General features: G+C 40.6%; 1 protein-coding gene across 1 annotated transcript in view; it reads right to left on the bottom strand.

The window, feature by feature from the left end:
* Positions 1–1,387: 1,387 nt before the first annotated feature.
* Positions 1,388–20,558, bottom strand: part of LOC134528780 (formin-binding protein 4-like) — a 45,950-nt gene continuing 26,779 nt past the window's right edge. The window contains exons 11-13 of the mRNA XM_063362451.1: positions 9,064–9,342; positions 8,445–8,979; positions 1,388–6,746 (exon numbers count right to left, since the gene is read on the bottom strand). Coding sequence (XP_063218521.1) covers positions 6,621–6,746; positions 8,445–8,979; positions 9,064–9,342 — 940 coding nt within the window. The 3' untranslated portion in view covers positions 1,388–6,620. The remainder of the gene's footprint in view (positions 6,747–8,444; positions 8,980–9,063; positions 9,343–20,558) is intronic.

Below are 20,558 nucleotides of genomic sequence, written 5' to 3'. Positions count from 1 at the left end.
GTATAGAGGACGCATTAAAACTTTCTATTTTCTCCCTTTACAATTTTTTATGTTAATAATGAACTAAACATTTTTCTCAGAGTATTTTAAAATAAATATGTTGAGACATTATATTGTAAATCAGATTAGACATTCTTGGCATGCAAGTTAAAAAAACTTTTTACCAGTTACCAGTTGTAGTAGGCGCCCCCACAGCTTTGCGCCCGGGGCGTATGCCCCGCTTGCCCCCCTCTAGTTGCGGCCCTGCATAAGGGGAATATTTCTTACACACATGGGCATTTTCTTAAGTTCCTGATTGTGTTTAGCGTCAAGAGTTTACGTTGGTTCTCGGCTACCGTGCATATTGCTCCACAGTGAAGCCATCTTCATCCACATGCTGCCAATGACATCAAGTATTTCCCACTGCATCAGATGTTGGCCACGAGACGGACTATTATTACCAGACACCCGGAGTTTCCACATGTTCTGCCTTCTTGCCGCTCGAAGATTGCTTTAGCAATTGATTGCATGATTTATCACTTTCAATTTTGAAAAACAAGCTTTGCTTAATTTTAAGATGTTCTTGTTTGGTTCTCGGCAGTTTCAGAGCACGAATCGATAAGCAATGTCTTAAGTACTGAATTTTCACTTTTAAGGTTGTCGGCCTTAGCACAATGCGATTAAAAAATTTTAATTAAATCTTTTAATAAAAGAAAAGCTTCCATCGTAGACTGTTGATGGTTCCAGCCACTCTAGGTCCAGTTTTCTTGGGAGATGGGTGGAACAGTTCTAGGTTCAAAGAAACTGCATCATTATAGGGCAAAAGGAACACACGGAAATCAGGTTCATCTAACATAGAAGAATTCATATTGATAATACAATACAGGTGATGAGAGACACGAGAATGTTCAGGTAAAATGAGAAGCGCGTGCGCGCACGAACGCACACACACACACACACACACACACATCTGTCAGCTATGAACACACGGCCGCGACTGAAAGTGATTAAATATTATAGCCTGTACACTTCCTTGAGTACAATGATGAAACTGTAAGGAAAATAGTTAACGTGTGACTGGGTTACTAACTCAACACATTTACATAAAATAGAACTATATTAAACGTTAGCACAATAATAAATACAAAATAAATAAATAAATTATAATTAATGAACCAAGCAAAATCAATTATTTAAACATTCCGAATGTTTACACCAGTAAAAACATGTTGCTATTTATCACTATTAAGAACTCTGTTATGACAAAGTATCAGTATTATTTATTCTTATTGCTATTTTAGTGTAAAATCTGTTATAAAAAAAGCACATTCTGTATTTATGTTAACTTGTTTTGCATAGCACATTTTGTCACATTCTTGAATGTTGTGCTGGTCTTAGAAGTAGCATATGTATTGACACGTATTGCCAACAGGCCTTTAATTAATAAAAATGTATCTACTGCGGTCTGGTTACAAGAAACGTTATTTTGACAATGATATTGTTTCTTTATTATTAGGTAATCTATTTTTTTATAGGACCATATACTCAAACACATTAGATTTATACATTACAAAACAAACATGGTATCATGTCAAGCAGACAAAAAAGTTTGCTTATGCTCCATGAACAGGCAGACATCAAAGATGGTATGAATTTGCAATAAATATTTCAATATACAGTGTTTTGGGCTGTATAAGATGGGGAAAAAATGTACTATTCCCCATTTAAGCCAGTTTGCAGAATGTGAAAATGTACTTGCGTGGTTGCTGCACAGAGCCCCAGGTGGGTGAAGAGGAACTACTTCAGAATAGACACGACTGGAGCATGTGTTTGACCACTACAGCCAGCCACCCACAAGACTATCTGCAGTGCTTACTTTGTGATTAGAAACAAGAGGAAAGTAGGATTCATATTTTTGGCTTGTAACATTCATTAAAATCATTAAAATACAAAAAAATAACACAAAATTTAAATTTATTGGAAATATTTCATTTCAGTTGAGTAGCCTACAACCTATCATAAAGTGAGTTTAAATTGTAAATTTACCCAAAACATTAGACTCATCAGGAGTTGGTAACACTACACATTACTCGCCAACTTCTCGCAGGGCAAGCATCTTGGTATTCAGTTGAAAAACACACACTTCACCACCAAACGACAGTTGACCACTGCCAAACATGGCCCCCACGCACGCCAAAAGACAGTTTGTTCGCAGCCAGCCAAGGAGGAGTGTAAAATGGACCTGCTATAAATGCTCGCTTAGGTGTAGTTGTTATTCTTGTCTTGCTGTGGTTATTGTGTTTGACACACCTCTAATGGAATTTGAGTACCGGCAGTAAGCCGTCCAGCAAAACCAACCAGTAATGTGATCTGCGACATACCAAGTAGTGTTCGTATCCTGGACGATGACCTTCTACTCGCCAACATGCTAATGGCAGGCCAGAACTCTTCTTCTTCGACCCGTGTCAATACTGAATGTTGCCTGTTTTACGATAGTGTGGATAAACTATTGGTATTGTCAGTGATGATGGAAGTTATCAGGGCTGATGAAACAGACATGCGGCCACTCACTAAGCTTGTGTAGGACCAGGTATAATGCAATTTTAAAATAGTCATAAATTATTTATTCTGATTTTTGACATGCCAGGAACTTTAAAATGTATTAACTTTGGTTGTTTAATTTTGGTTAATTAAGGACCCCTTACTTTCTACGTTGCTCGTAAGATGTGTGACAACTGATAAGACTTTTTGATGTTAAGGCATATTGTAATTATTAAAATCATCATTAATGAATAAACAAAAATCTTTTGCTGTATGTTTCCATTACACCCTATTCCCCTGAAATGTCCTAACTCTACTGTGTTCATAATTGGTGTAAGTTCTAACAGTGAAGAGGAACCTATCTTACAGTGACAATGTTTAGTTCGATACGAGGACGAGAGCACGTTCGGAGTGTATGTTCCTTGGAAAGGGCTTCTGTCACATTTATTCGCACCTTTATGGCCAATATGAATTTCTAATACCCAGTTATAAGGTTCCTCTTTCTGCTCTGTAATTTAATTGCAGGCAGCAAGACCTGGTTGTCTGGCAGGCCACAGACGAGGGGAAGGTCCATCACAGCGGTCGGGCCGATGAGCGAAGTGATGGCAGGAGTCTAAATGATGCCTCAGTGCTTCAAAATGGCTGTCCAGGCGTACGCTTCTGCCAATCCTGTGTTTATGACTTGAATCAAACTGCAAACAATTAGGAAAATGTAATATTTTTCAAAATTAATTTAAACATACAAAAAATATTTTTCCCGCCACACTTCACATGTGTCCAAGAAAAATTGATGCAAAATACATTACAATGAGATAAATATATACACTAGGGTCTCGATAATCCAAGCTCCGATAATCCGAGTTCCCAATAATCCGAGTCAGTTTCGGGGGTTATGAGAAAGAAAAAAATATGAATTTTGCAAACACACATACATGTAGGGACGGCCAGGGCTACGTTGAGGAGGAAGACCTGATGGGGTGAGTTGGGTAAGTGACTATACATAGCAGGTAGCGGCCCACCCCTGTCAGAAGTCGCAAGCATCTATTTTTAGAACATTGGGGGAAACCCCTTTTCTCCGTCGGCCTAGATCCTCCGCCCCCTCGTCACTTCCCCGCGTTCCCTCCAGAGGGCAATTTTTAGTTCCCATAAGTTCTTCGCCGTGAGCACATCTATTTAGTTACGTCCCAGTTCTATTACGAACCAGTATGAGTAAAAGAAAACATACTGAAATATCATTAAGTGATAAATTAGAAGCGCTGACGCGGGTTGATAAAGGTGAGCCGTTAAAAACAATTGCGCATGATTTAGGAGTGAGTGCTGTTACTGTGGGTGACTGGAGGCGCAACAGACAGAAATTGGAGTTATGGCAAACTCAAAAAAATCTTTCTCAGGCTACAACATCCAGATCTCGTATGAAAAAAAGTGAGTACGAAAAAACAAGTGAAGCTTTGTTTTCATGGTTTTTAGCAAAGCGGCAAAAAGGTGTCCCTCTTTCTGGGCCTATATTACAAGAAAAAGCGCAGTATTTTCGTAATAAATTACAAGAAGGTGAAAGCAATTTTAATGCCAGTAAAGGATGGCTGGATAAATGGAAAAAAAGATACGGTGTGCAGCAATTGCATATCACAGGAGAAAAGCTTTCAGCTGATGCTGCTGGTGCTGAAAACTATGTTCAAAAATTTCAAAGCATGATCGAAGAAGGGGGCTACACACATTATCAATTATATAACTGTGACGAAACTGGGTTAAATTTTAAAATGCTACCTGACAAGAATCTAGCATCCAAAGACGAGATTTCCGCTCCTGGGCATAAAAAGAGCAAGGAACGAATTACTGTTATGCCATGTTCCAATGCCTCTGGGACACATAAGCTTCGTCCCTTGGTGATAGGAAAATCAAAAAAACCTAACCTAGAGCTTTTAAAAATGTAAATATGAACGCACTACCCGTCGCATACAAAAATCAAAAGAACTCGTGGATGAATACGACCATTTTTAAAAATTGGTTCTTCGAGGAATTTGTTCCTTCAGTAGAAACTTTTTTAAAAGAACGACAATTACCGAGAAAAGCACTGTTGGTTACTGACAACGCTCCATCCCATCCAAACGTAGAAGAGCTTTCAAGTGATGAAATTAAAACTGTTTTCCTGCCCCCAAATGTGACTAGCCTCATTCAACGTATGGACCAAGGCGTCATTGCGACAATAAAGAAAAAGTACAGACGCATGCTTCTGACATATATTTTGCAAGAAGAAGAAATTTCATTAGTAGATATGCTAAAAACAGTTAATATAAAAGACGTTATCTATTGGTTAGTTGATGCGTGGTCAGAAATTAAACAGGAAACTATACAGAAATCCTGGTCAAAACTTATAAAACCGAGAGTTTCACAAAGTGAAGAAGAAGAAACAGTTGAAGATGACTGTGATAATATGACTCTATTGAATTTAATGGTGGCAATCCCTGGCTGCGAAATGGAATCCAGTGCTGAAGAGTTTAAGAAGTGGTTAGACAGTGATGAAATTGAAGAATTGACAGATGAGAAAATTATTGAAATGGTCAACAACCGGGATGAGGACACCGAAAAAGACGAACAAGGGGAAGAATAAACCAACAAAAAAATTAGCCATGCAGATGGGTTTCTACGCTTAGAAAAGGCACTCGAATACGTGGAGCAGCAAGATGACGTCACGCCAAATGACGTAATGTTTTTTAAGAAGTTGAGCACACGAGCAGCTGAGAAGCGAGGAGCATTAAAAAAACAAAAAACAATAATAGATTATTTTAAAAAATAATAATTATGTATATATTTCTAATCTGCCTTTCAATATGTTTGTATTTTATTTTTATTAAAACATCGACATATGTATTAGAAATTGATTTTGTGTGTTTTTATTCGTATTTCCAATAATCCGAGGTTCTGATAATCCGAGTTGGCCCCAGTCCCATCCAGCTCGGATTATCGAGGTTCTAGTGTACTGGATGAAATATCTATAGGGCCATAATAGAGTGACACCGAATGCAAATAAACTTGGCAAAGCATTTTCTTAAACCTGGTAAATATAAAATTATTATTTTTTTTTGATTCATCAGGCTGATAAATACATAAAAATACAGTATTTTTTTTAAATATTTTTGTAGTGTAATTACAAATGACTTGTCACATTTTACATGTATGTACTATGTCACAGAAAAAAAATACAAATATTTGAATAAATATTCTTGGGTTTTATACTTGCTACACAATTTTTTTGCACGAGTCCCACTTGCTGTATAAAGTATTGGTAAAGGATTTTTAGAAAAGTTATTCAATATGAAACGTCAAACTGAATATCAACCTATTCACGAATGAATAGTCACAGACCCCTGTCCGGATGCAGTGGTCGGTGGAGCGTGCCACTGTCAGTAACGAAGATTGGAAAATAAATCGGACCACCATACAAGCTGTGACACCACTTGGTCATGACCATTTTGCACAACCTCTTGTCAACAAATATTTTTTCGAAAGGAAGTTTATGAGAAAATTTATTATCAGTTTATAAAGTACTGCGGTAAAAACTGCTTTCGTTTTTCCTTGCCAAAGTAAAAAAAAATTATATGACATGCCAGGCATGAAGTATGGGATTTCTCACTCCAATAGCTTTTCTTATCATTTCACTTCTAAGCATTATATATTTGTCTCTGTGCAATTGCAGCATAGCAAACATTACATTGTACCACCTGTCATACAACATAAGAAAAAAAAAATCATTACTTCAATCTTGTATAAAATTCTCGTTTTCTAAGCTGTATTATAAGAAAATTAACTATGTAAATACATACTAATAAAAAAAATATCCATCCAAGCACAACATTCGGTGCAGTAATTTTTTTTCTTCAAAATGGAACATATTTAACACTTCAGGGGGCAACATTAATTGTAAAAGTTAATACGTAATGTTTAAACTGACCAAGAAAAAAAAGCCAAATAGGTAGATTTATACTTTAAATTAATAATAATGAAAAAAAAAAAACTACAGACACAACACAAGTGATCTACTGCAATGGTGCAGAGAGATAGCCGAGAAGCTGATATGGACAGTCGCGAGCACGGGGGGGCGGTCAGTCGGGCAGCAGCGCGGAGTCTTGGTCCATGTCGCGTCGCACCTCCTGCTGCACCTGCTGCCACTTGGCCACCAGCGAGGACACTCCCTTCTTCTTGAGCGTGAGCCCCGGCGTCAGCCTCGTCTGCAACACACTCCTGCCGTGTGACTTCAGCTGCCATGCCTTGCCAACCGCACAATGATATCACCAGTATCAGGGACGCAACAACTAAATTTCCAAAGGGGGGGCAATATACTAGTGATGGCCCGATATTCGATATCCGATATCGGAGATCGGTAATATAGGCACATTTTTCAATATCGGACATCGGTAAATACTTGCGATATTTTAATAACCGATGTTTGCTCTCGCCAATAATACTTCTCACATAACCTCAACTGTAATTCCTAGCTTATTTTCCGCGGGCGTAATTTATCTTTCTTCACGTCACCATATTACATAGTAATTCCAAGCTTATTTTCCACTGAAACAATTTCAAGCCTATTTCTTCTTTCTGATACTGCAATGCATCCCGACGGTACAATTCTTCCATGTGTACACAAATCCCAGTCATTAGTGCATATTTATTCGTTTCAGATATTCGCAAAATATTTTCGCTTGATGAATTTTCGAAGTTCACTAAGTGTACATAAATTGAAAACATAAACGAAAATAATTACGATATTTAATTTAATAAGTGGTGTAGCCGCAAGTAAACATTGGGAAGAATAAAGTTGCTGCTTGATATGACCATAGAGTAGGATATAACAGGCATTTTCTTTCCGTGTCGTTTCATGGTCGCCAACTGCTGCTCTATACAAAGACGTTACGTAAGTTTTACAAAAGCTAAAATATGAAACGTATTTAAGTAGGGCAAGTTGCAGCAAAGGTATTTATGTTGGCTATATTGAGTGCATTGCCAATAACATAAATAAAGATGTGTGGTTTTATAAACTCTGCAGTACGTTTCAAAGTTGTATTGAAATTACTTTTCACGTATTTTTAACGTGTTTTCGCACCAATAAATGGAGTGATACACTAGAACAATGGTCACAAAATTTGCTAATTGAAGACCTTCCTTTCTAGAGTGTCGTTTACCGTGATGAAATTTTACAATGAGTACAAAAGTTGGTAAAGTTTGATGTTTTTCAGACTGTATTTTTCGTAGATTACAGTTGAGACACTGGACTAAGTACATGCAGTGACTTGTGAATTTGAATTTAGAGAGCTTATTTGTAGGCCATTATGATAATTTCGTTATTAGCTTTCATTTAATGTGAATTTACCATATTTTACAATTAATAAAAATAATATACATTCACATAAGTATGTTTTATTAATATTAAACATTTTTCATTATTGTCTCTAACAATACTCCAGAACCACAATTTTATAGAATCAGTATTAGAAATGAGATAGGCCTATTATCGGAATATCTGGTATCGGGTATCGTATCGGTAAATTTGGAAATATCGGAATCGGTATCGGTATCGGGTTTTTGGATATCGGGCCATCACTACAATATACCTTTTTATAAAGAGTCATCAATCCCCCCTATTGAAGCGGGGGGCCCTCCCCCGGAAAAATTTGTATTTCAAGGTGGAAAATGGTGCTATTTAAGCAGTTTTATTATCTAAAAATTGATTACACAGCACTTTCTTTGCCCCTGTTTGCCCCCACTTCAAGGTTTCAGAGGGGGGGCAAAATATCCTTGCCCCCCCACCCCCCTGTTGTTGCGCCCCTGACTAGTATTAAAATTAAAAGCAACAAATAGAGAAGTAAACAAACACAGGGTTGCTAGCGCAACGTCACCTCCAGGAAAGGTACGCGTGGCCTGCTCACCTTCTTCTTCCTGCGCGGCTCCTCGGGCGGTGGAGCGGGCTGGGGCGCGGGAGCGGGCTGAGGCGCGGGCGCGGGCTGCGGCTCCGGCTCGGGCTCGGGCGCCGGCCGGGCCTCGGGCTCCCCCGAGCCCTGCAGGGAGGCCAGGTCGCTGTAGAAGGAGTCCAGCTCGTTGTGCAGGTCGGGGGCGCGGGGCAGGGTCTTGGCGGCCGGCCGGGAGATGGTGTGGTGCGGGAAGGGCACCATCACGGCGTGCATCATGGCCATCTGGAAGGGCGCCGGGGCCATCACGTACTGCAGGGGCGCAGGCTCGTCGTACAGGGGCGTGCCGTCCAGGTCGGTGGGAGGGGGAGGGGGCGGGGGCGGGCGGTACGGCCGAGCCACCACGTACGGCAGCTCGGGGGTGTCCACGCCGGGGGGCAGGGGCTCCTCGTGCGGCGGCGGACTGTCCGGGGGCGGGGGCGGGGGCGGCTCTGCCGGGGGCAGGGGGGGTAGGGGTGGCAGCGGGACCTCCTCGCAAACCCCCGGCGACCCTGCAACAGCACATCAGGTCTGCTAGAGCACAGTTACGTCAGGAGGAGGCACTTCATGCTGGTTCACAGCAGCCTGAAGGAGCGCTGACCTGGCGGGGAGCGGCGGCGGAGACGGCTCGGAACTGGATATCCTGGGTGGTGGGGGCGGGGACGGCGCCCGGCACGGGGATATGTGCGGCGGCGGGGGAGGGGGCGGCGTCAGGCATATCTCCATCTCGTCCCCGGCCCCCACCACGACATCCTCCGGCTCCGGCTCAGGCTCCGGTTCGGGCATCTGCTCCGTCTCCGGCTCCAGCGCCTCCTCGTCGGGGTACTCCCACTGCGTGGTGCCGGTCTCCAGGTTGCAGTAGTAGTAGCGCTTGTAGGTCCTGTCCGCCGCAGAGGGAACAGAGAGGCCTGGTGTAGCGCGCGGTCGTCACACGCACGCATCACGAACACACACACACATACATACACACACCATTAAACTTCCACCGATACGCCAACATGTTTGCTTCCACAGAACCTTGGAAATGTGTATCGTAAGTGACACCTTCAACCCATCAGCAGCCTAGAGACTGCCGATACAACTACGGAAACCACGTGATAAAAGCAATGAAGCATGAGCAAGTTCTGATAGTACATGCTCGAAAGTCAGCATTCAAAACACTGTTAACTTGACAATCCCAATACGATGGACCTTGCTCCACTGGAAGAGTGTCTTAAATCTCGCAAGTGTGACAAATGAGCCGAACACTACGTTCATGCCAGAAGCCACCCTCAAACATCTGCACATTTGTATGTATTATTAATACAATGAGATTATTAAGGATTGAAGACTTTTGTGGATATTGTCTGTGGTTTCTTTGCTAATTAGTTTAAGCGGCTTCAAAAGTTAAGTTTTCACTAACATTTCCTACTAATTATAAAAATGTTACCCTCATGATGGCAACTCCAATGTCGAGAAAAACGTTGAACACTTAAGTTTTGACACGGCTAGACTCCACCAGCAAAAACAACATAAATGGAATTAGTCGTAATTGAACTTTCCAAATTCTAAAAAAACCACATGTTTTATGACCTTTTGTGCTCAGAAAATGCCACCTTACACCTGATGCCATCTGACATTTGCTGAGTTCATTAGATTTTCAGAATCATCTATTCAAGGAGTTCCCAAGATCGCACAATGAGGCTGTGGAAAGGTAGAAGCAGTACAACCTGCTGGTCGCGGTGTGGGTCGGCAGACTGCTTTTGGGTAATGAACACAGTTAACATTCACCTAATAGAAACAAATGCAGTACTCAAATTTAAGTGTGTGCTATTATTGTAGGTTAATTTTTTGAGAAATATTTGTAGCAAATATATCATATTCATATATATACATCTAAGATTCGTGTAAATACAACAATTGTTTGTATTTAATGTTACATATGAACCGAAAAATATTTTTCCAGGTTGTAATTTTTATAACTTATTTATTTATATTTCTAAGTTCTTCACTACTAATGACTCTGCTACACATCTTAAAAAACTCAAAATTTTTACTACCACTACCAACTCAATTATTTATATAACTGATAAAAACAATTAAAAAAAAGTGTGTTAACACTAGCAAAAGTTATGCTAAGATCTGCCCAACTATATATATTTTTTTATCTAGCTGATTACACACATCAGATTTATGTAGCTTTCACTGAATAAACATACGTATAAGTAGTATTGAAGCTATGCTCAGATACAATGTTTGATTCGTAGTTACAATTAGGCTAACATTAATATTTAATTCTTTTCCTAACTAACATTACTTGAAAAAGCAGATTCATTTCAACTACACAGTGTAGAGCTACTTCCTGCTTGAGGCCCCACACACTAAAACGTTGGGCTGAATTAAAACTGTGTAATAAATTTTATTTCTTAAATGTGTGACTCTCCACTGGTAGTGTTGATATTATGTAGGTCACAGTTAGGTGTTATTTGACTGGTTATAAACATACATCAATATACACTGGAGTAGGTGAAATTACAAATGACATAACACAACACTTTGAATATTAAATATAGAATTATTTTATTCCCAATGTAAAAACGATTTAAAAGATTTCAATCTTATTAATATATTTAATTTAATTGCTATTCATATTCAAACAACAACCTAACTTAACATTGACATCATAGGAATTCAATAAAAGTTCAATTACCGGGAGTTATGTTGCGCACATTTAAATATTTTTCAAAAGTCTTTATTTGGGCTCGTTGGCACTACACAGTTTTTAATTAATGTTTTTAGGGAACTTAAAATCAATTTACCTCGGCTAGTTAGGTTCAAAAGTCATCGGCAGAGCTCAGAGCCTCTCATCTATAGGACCACTGAGTCTGTTAATAGTGTGTAAATCGTAAAATTTATGTCCAATTATTATTTAAATCATCTATAAAGTCAATTTAATTCATGAAATCAATATTTATAATAAGTTTCGGCGGCGATGTGACGTAAAAACGGGAGTTGCGTGATTCGTGCATAAGATTAGGGCACAAAATCTGGGCACTTTTATTACTCACGTTATTCACTCCTATATTATTTATCTTTTTAGATAAATCCTATTTAAATATTCTGAACTCCCTAATGGTTCATAATTATCATCCTCTATCCGGGATGCCTGATGCTAAATAGCTAATTTTCAGGATTTATAATCGCCGACGTCACGAAGTTGCCGCCCATTCAGCTGGCCATTAAGAACTCCCTTTCTTACTAATTCCTCAAATAAACCAGTAAGACTCAACTTTTAAATGGTGGCCCGTGATTGGCCAAAAGGACCAATTCGGTTACTTAATTTCTTACCGAAAACGTGAATTCCGAACGCAACAATTGCGCGGATAACAAAATTTCACTTATATTTTAAATACATAAATATTAAAATAATAATTTACATTATAAAATTACGGCGTTAATTTTACCGTTTACAGTTTCCAAGTCCATTAGTCCTTAGAGGGGTATCAACAATACATCGTTCAAATAGTCCGGTAAAAATCCAAAGAATCACTTTTCCATAGACATACATAACAAAATATTGCCGTTTCTGAAAATAAATAATATTATACATAGAGAAAACAAAAATAAAATAAATCGTAAATAATAATAAATAAATAAACTGTCAAAACAAACATGTTGCAGTACAGATTTTGCCGCCCTTGTCAATTACATTGAACAGTGCTCTTTGACCTGTTCAAAACGGTGCAATGTGATTGGCACTTCCCTTTCTCCGTCGCACAATACACAACACTCTTCGTTGCCTAGCAACGCGCGCACAAAACGACAAACAAAAAAAACAACTTGGGAGAGACTACCTCTCCTCCTGGATTCGTTTTTTACCGTTGCGCGCTTGAAAATCGCGCCTTTTTAAACACTTTTCGTCGGGTCGTCGCTGCTAACAGACCTGCGCGATGAAGTTCACGGATTTTGCAGTGCAAAATCTTCGAAGGCGGGAACTGCTGCTGCTCTCCGACTGCTTCTGCCTTGAGCCGCTCCTGTTGAGAGGGACTCGGGAGGACTTACTTACTGTGAGTAGGATTCACTAAAGGGATTCGAAGGGGTGCAATGTACACATGAGTCAACAATAGGACGTTCTCCAGGTCACGTCACGGCAGTGGGTCAGCGTCCACCTGCGGTGATGACTGCATCCTTGCTGCGACTCCTCCTTCCTGCAGCGGACAGCGGCGTCGAGACGGCGCCTGTCCTCAAAACGACCAACAAACCTGGCCTGGTTCACCACGCGTCGACGGGGTCTGGCGTGGGGCGATGATGCTGTACCAGACAGCACGGCATCTGGCACTGCAGCTGACGTCATCAACTGCTGATGCGGCGGCATCCAGCCGCCCTGCCTCACGACTACGCGCGAGACGCCGTCGTGGCGACTGCGGTGCTGATTGCATGGGGCGAGGTCACCACTTCCCACAAGGAAGCACTCGTCTATTCCCATCACTGTTAGGTACACAATCGTTGCGAACCGCACTATGTCTAGCTCACTCTAGTGTAACCTTCGCACCTGACTTAAGTATAGGTGTCCGGGTCTTAATCGATAACTTAATCACTATGTGCGTACTTGTACTCTTGCAAATACAAGTGTCTGCAGGCAATACAACTTGTGTACTTGCCGCGGAACCCTATGATGTCAGTGTTAAAACAAAAATATCTTAAATTAACATTAAAATTCCTAGCTTAACATATAACATTCACATTATTAACATCATTGTTAGAAAAGAAAAAAATACAATTAATTATTAAATCTCAATTCTTGCATAACAATGCATGGTTATCAATAACCAATAAATTCAATATTATGACTTTGCTTGCCACTAACATATCACATTGTTAGCTCGTACTTGATTAATATGCATCACAGTGCATTTGCTTGTTTGTGTTCTCATTTCATGAGATTTCATACATTTCACAAAACATTACATTATACATATCATTACTGAATATTAAACATCATATGTTTTTTTTTTTTTTCATAATAACATATTGATGGCTAACATAATTATTCATTACTCAATGTTTGTAACACACATGTTTATATTCCATTATTAAAAATATTTGCATTTAACTGTAGCATATTTAGCTTGCAATTTACATTTGCATTTCATAACACTCGTTAACATTTCATTAAAGAATATATATCATATCATGTACCGATTAACAATTAATAGTTCATTATTATGTTTACATGGCCCATATTAACAATTGATCATAAAATATAACATTTACTTATAACTATATATATTATAACATTTACATAGCATAACATTTACATTTCATTATGTTTACAAGTTATACAATTCAAATTTCATAATGTCTTTACACATTGTTTACATTATCATCTCACATACAGAGAAATCGTTGGTTTACACAATTACCAACTTAGTGATTTTTCCAACTTCAGTTTGCTGTGTTCAGCTCAACAGCTGTAGCAAGCTTTATCTTCCTCTTCTCATCTTTCATTACTGTTGTTTTTCATCCCGTAGCGGTCTCGCTGGGTTGAATAAGTGTTCACATTTCATCTCATCTTGGTTACTATCAGTAACATGAGTCTTGTAACCTACTGAGGCTCCTGGCTTCAGTGTAGCTAAGGTTCCTTTACAAAACAGCTGTTTCACAAACAGGCTGTATCATGATAGCTTTTAACATATGGTATCCCATGTTCTATATTTTTTTTTTATTTCTTTTTAAGGAAAGTTTTCTTGCTTTTTCAATTTTATAACTTCTGTTAGGCGAAGTTGCTTGTGGACACTTGTTTGCCGGAGTACCTTCACTTCTCGCGACAAAGGGCTTAGATCCTGAGTTTTTCAGATCCACATCCTTCGCTATTCTTCACATCATTCGAAGAATACTATTCAAACAACTACTATGACAGTGCTGCGAGTGAATAGTGTTGAAATGACGTAATTTTCTTGTATAAGGGCTTCTCCCAATAAATCCTTAAAATCATCGATTTCAATTTTTCGTGTTTTCATTTCATAAAATTTCAATACCTTGACATCCAAAGTTTAATAAACTAAATATGATTGGATTTGTATGCGAAGTGAGTGCATACTTTTCTAATCTGCATTTTGGGTAGAATGCAATCCTAGAGATCATTCTTTTCCCTAAATTCATCCCAGAAATGGTGATAAAATAGTGAAGTTTTAAAAATCTTAGTGAGTTCTTCTATAAATATTAGAAAATTTAGTGCTTCTTTTATTTTTCATCATCAACATAACGACACCTATTGGATTACTCAGCATCATCAATAAATCAAGGTAACCTGCATTATATTATTCTGCTTGTAGTTGCGAAGTGTTATGTGCTTTTAGAGATGCTTTGCATGCCAGTGTTTACATATGTTTACACAGCAGGATGGGGTATCATACCACATAGTTACATCGACACTAAATAAGCTTAATTTCTTCTCGTTTGTCAGTACACAGTACATACAGCTTCACATAGGTATAGGCTAGTCTAGCGTTAAATATATGTCTCCATGACATTTGAGTTCATACTCATACGAGGAATTGTGCAAGCCAACTGATACATAAATACAATACACATTGTACACTGGTAGCTTCACAGGCTACAATAACATCTGTACGGGTGGCATTTCACTTCACCTCAAATACAGCAATATAGCGGGAATTACACTTCCGCATAACCACAGGGTAAATATCTGCATAGGTGGCATTTCACTTCACCTTTACACAGAAACAAGCGGGAATTACACCTCCGCTTAACATTACAAATTACAGTGGCTGCACTACGCCTCACATGGCGTACTAGATCACATAATCACAGTGACATACACTTACTCCTCTGTACAGTTCAGATCCTTGGTCTGAAACTTACACTTAGACTGCTCTCAGCTGTTTATGGTACTACACCTTGTACCATCACGAGGCATTCACAGCTTAGGTCGGTACTGCTTACATAGTAGTAGGGCTCTTGTATTCCCTTAACTGCGTTATATTATAACGGCCTACTGGTCGGCCTGTTGCTGGCTCTGCTAGTGCATAGCAATTCTCTTGTACTATGTCTGTGATGACATAAGGACCTTCAAATAACAAAAACAATTTCTTGGTTACATGTTCCCAGGCCTTGCTTACTGGAGTTGTTTTCTTCAGTACCTGGTCTCCAATTTTAAATTTTGCTACTTTTGATGCTGGTTTCCTCTTGCGTCTGATGTCAGCTTCTGCTGTCAACTTCCTCTTCACTAGAGCTTCTACCTCTTCTCCTGTAGGTAGTTTTTCCTCTTCATTGGGGGTTTGTTCACATCGGGGTAAATATTTCGGGTTGATCGCCACCGATCTATTCAGGCTCATGGCTTCTCCAGGGGTAACTCCAATAGAACCATGTACAGTATGGTTAATAACGCACTCTACATATGGCAACTTATCTCGCCATGATTGCTGCGAGTTATGGCATAGCGTACGTAAAAGACTCCCTATTGACCTCATAAGTCTCTCCACAGGGTTAATTTGTGGATGTCGTACACTGATAGTTGTAGGTATTGCACCTAATTTCCTGACTCCTGTTTGCCACAAATCACTGGTAAACTGGGTACCTCTGTCTGACAATACCACTTTAGGTAAACCAATTTCTTCAATGAAAGTTTTTAATTTTTGCATAACTGCTTTTGCAGTTGGGTTCACAATTGCATACAATTTTGTGAATTTTGTGAAAACATCTTGCATCACAAAAACATACTTAACACCTCCCTTTGACTGTGGTAGGGGGCCAAATAAATCAACTGACAATAATTCCAATGGTGCTGTTGGAATGATGGGCTGCAACTCTCCATGCAGGTGTTGTCCAGGTGGTTTCACCTTCTGACATAGGTCACAGGCACTTGTGACCTTACTTACATAGCGTGACATGTTAGGCCAATACACTTGCCTGTGCATTGTATATGTGCCTGAGCATAGGTTCACTGTACAATATTCCTACAAAATTTTCCCTCACATGCCACTTGCCTGTGAGTGTGACTGGGGTTTCACAGTCATTTGAATGAATTTCACATAGTTTAAAATCTATCACCACACCAAATTGTGATAGAAAGTCAGTACCTATTATCAGCGGTTTTGCTAGGCCTTTCACAACTAGTGCAGTCATGTCTTTTGGTCTGCCTAGGCCGTGTACTGTTATCAGTACCTGTCTGTTTACAATAGGGCTGGCCCTTGATGTCACTCCAATTATCTTGAGTGCTGGTACTGGTATCTTGGGTAGTATTATGCCTTGGTGCTCGAGGTAGTTCACCAACTCCTCACTGATACACGTGACTTCAGCGCCACTGTCAATTAATGCATCCACATTGCATTCTTCAATTTTTAATGTCACATGTGGACAAACTGTACAAACTTGATGAACCCTATTTTCATCATTTTCATTATATAGAAAGTCTCTTTCACTTTCTCTTAGCATAACAGTGCATATAAATTTATCGTAGCTGATGCAGCTGTAGATTGGAGTTTTATCGTTTTGTACCCCTGAGCCTGAATAGTGGGTTTCTGTTCGGGGCGATCCAACTGAAACCCGTTCTAGTTTAACGTGCCCTGGTTGGCACGTCCACCTGGAACACGTTGTTGTTGTTCGTTGTGGTTCCAATTACTGGGTCCTGCGACGCTGGACACTGCAGCCTTGAACTCGGCTGCTACCGGGTTCACTTCCCCTCGTTGGTAGTATGCAGCCTGATGTCCTGAATGCTGCGCCTGGAATGGTGGTGGAAACGTTGCGTTCTGGTAGCGTTGTTTGTTTCCAGAGAACTGGCTATTATGGGCTTGGCCGCCATGATTCTCTGTCGTCTGGGGGGAATAATGGTGGGGTGGCATTCGGGTTTCTTCGGGCCGGCCCTGGTATCGAAGTTCTTCCGTCTTGCGGTACTTCCTCGCGTACTCTCTCTCGTCTTCAGACGAGGATCTTGGGCGTCGGTCACGGGACTCCCTGGGAGGCCGTACTTCAGGCGAGTAGGAGCGGCGGCGGTTGTCGTTGCGGTCGTCCTTCCTCTTGCGCTGGTACATCTCTTCGTCGCTATGGTAGTTTCTTGCGTTTGACCACCATGTCCTTTTCTTGTTGTAAGGACCTTTGCGTTGGCTCGTAACGTAACGGCCATATGAGCTTTGCTCCCTGCCCTTGGGTTGCCACGTCATAGTGTGGACAGCTGCCTGACGGTTGTCCCTTGGCTTGTTGTCTCGGTTCTGCCAGTAGTTGTTCAGAGGTGGCTGGCGGTTCTGTTGAGGTACCCTGTCGTGGTCCTCCTTGGGTGCTGGCGTCCTGTCCATTTTCTCCAGTTTGTCGTAGTTCAGGAGCCTTTCCCTGAACTCTGTGATGTCTCGGTACGTTAGGCCGGACAACTGCTTTTGGTAGCGCAGCGGCAGCTGAGTCAGTATTGCCGCTACGAACTCCTCGTCTGTCATGGGCAAGTCGAGATATCTGGTTTTCTCGAACATTGTGGACAGATGGGCTTCCAGCGTTGTGCCCTTCCTGGGGTCATACCTCTCAGTATGGAGCTGGGCACGCAGATTGCTCTGAATCCGCAGACTCCAATACTGCTGGCGGAACATGGCCTGGAAGTGGTTGTAGCTACTGGTGGTTGCACTCAGCATTTCCCACCAGTAGAAAGCCTGCCCTTTCAATGCACTGTTGAGGCACTTTAGTACCTCAGTCTCGCTGAGATTGAACGTGGCCGCATATTCCTCGAAGCGTTTTAGGAAACGTATCGGGTTCTCGGTAACCCTCCCTGAAAACGTGGGCATGGCTTCTGCCCAATGCTTGGCCGGGTGGTGGATCAGAGTAGCAGGGTCCATACTCGACGTGTTCATGAACGTCCTGCTACCTGGCCGGTGAGTGATGGGGGTGACATGTGACGGTTCCTGGGGCAGGTGCTCAGTGTAGCACTCGGTGCCGCCCTGTCGTTTGCCCGCGGTGGGCAGTGTGGGAACAGTGGGTCCATGGCACTCGCTTGCCTGGGCCTGGCCTATACTACCAGCTGATCCAGCTGTAGGACTTGGTTGGACAGACATATTTTCAAATCTGTCCCTCAGCGTAGCTGTGGCCACCTCAATGTCGCTGAGTCTGCTCTCTAAGTGCTGGATGTGCTCGCGCACCTCTTCCCTGGCATTGGCCTGCCCTCGGTGCTCGTTGGCCATCATGTTTCTTAGGGACGTGACGTGGGATTCCAACCCATCTACCCTGCTGTTGTACTGGGAGACCTGTTCTACTATCTGTTGGATCTCCTCGTGTTGTTGTGCGAGTCTAACCTCAATGCTGTGCTCGAGGTTCCTTATGCTGGCATTGTTCTGTTCCATGGCCGCATTGGTTTGTTCCAATCCAGCCCTCAACTCAGCTGTGAGATTGGTGTTGTTTACCTCTAGTTTCTCAGTGAGAGCAGTGTTGTTTTGTTCCAATTTCAAGTCGGTCTGCTTCATTTGAGCATTGGTCTGCAGCAAAATCTGCATCAATGACTCTAGTGTCACTGGTGGTGGAGTAGGAGTGATGTCCTGGGGTGCAATTGTGTGTAGGACAGTGTCATTCATATTTTCCTGCTCCATGATTAGGGGAGATGTGGGCCGCCCTAACCTTTCCTCACAGGTGACTACAGGCGAATTCCCTGCAGATGATGTAGGATGTGATTCACTGCTTGAGGTTTGTGCAGTAGCATACTCCTCACCTACACTACGTGATCTGTCCCTCAGAAAATAAGTGTTCTGCTCGTCGGCCATAATGGTGTGCAATGAAATAATCAGCAAGATAATATGTTACACAAATAGTGCACTTGCACACAATACTTAGATGGTACAGAATTTACACACAAAAAAAAAATGTTGAGGTGTCCCTTAACCTCAAAATCGGCCCCACCGTATGGGCTCCAATTAACTATGTGGGGAAACTTCCTTACTACTTGATAGGCTCCACTTGGGTCGCCAATTAACTATGTAGAGCTACTTCCTGCTTGAGGCCCCACACACTAAAACGTTGGGCTGAATTAAAACTGTGTAATAAATTTTATTTCTTAAATGTGTGACTCTCCACTGGTAGTGTTGATATTATGTAGGTCACAGTTAGGTGTTATTTGACTGGTTATAAACATACATCAATATACACTGGAGTAGGTGAAATTACAAATGACATAACACAACACTTTGAATATTAAATATAGAATTATTTTATTCCCAATGTAAAAACGATTTAAAAGATTTCAATCTTATTAATATATTTAATTTAATTGCTATTCATATTCAAACAACAACCTAACTTAACATTGACATCATAGGAATTCAATAAAAGTTCAATTACCGGGAGTTATGTTGCGCACATTTAAATATTTTTCAAAAGTCTTTATTTGGGCTCGTTGGCACTACACAGTTTTTAATTAATGTTTTTAGGGAACTTAAAATCAATTTACCTCGGCTAGTTAGGTTCAAAAGTCATCGGCAGAGCTCAGAGCCTCTCATCTATAGGACCACTGAGTCTGTTAATAGTGTGTAAATCGTAAAATTTATGTCCAATTATTATTTAAATCATCTATAAAGTCAATTTAATTCATGAAATCAATATTTATAATAAGTTTCGGCGGCGATGTGATGTAAAAACGGGAGTTGCGTGATTCGTGCATAAGATTAGGGCACAAAATCTGGGCACTTTTATTACTCACGTTATTCACTCCTATATTATTTATCTTTTTAGATAAATCCTATTTAAATATTCTGAACTCCCTAATGGTTCATAATTATCATCCTCTATCCGGGATGCCTGATGCTAAATAGCTAATTTTCAGGATTTATAATCGCCGACGTCACGAAGTTGCCGCCCATTCAGCTGGCCATTGTAGAACTCTCTTTCTTACTAGTTTCTCAAATAAACCAGTAAGACTCAACTTTTAAATGGTGGCCCGTGATTGGCCAAAAGGACCAATTCGGTTACTTAATTTCTTACCGAAAACGTGAATTCCGAACGCAACAATTGCGCGGATAACAATATTTCACTTATATTTTAAATACATAAATATTAAAATAATAATTTACATTATAAAATTACGGCGTTAATTTTACCGTTTACAGTTTCCAAGTCCATTAGTCCTTAGAG

The sequence above is a fragment of the Bacillus rossius genome, chromosome 1, assembly GCF_032445375.1.
Source record: "Bacillus rossius redtenbacheri isolate Brsri chromosome 1, Brsri_v3, whole genome shotgun sequence".
NCBI lineage: Eukaryota > Metazoa > Arthropoda > Insecta > Phasmatodea > Bacillidae > Bacillus > Bacillus rossius.
The sequence above is the reverse complement of the archived record's forward strand: the minus strand, read 5'-3'. Positions and strand labels throughout refer to the sequence as shown.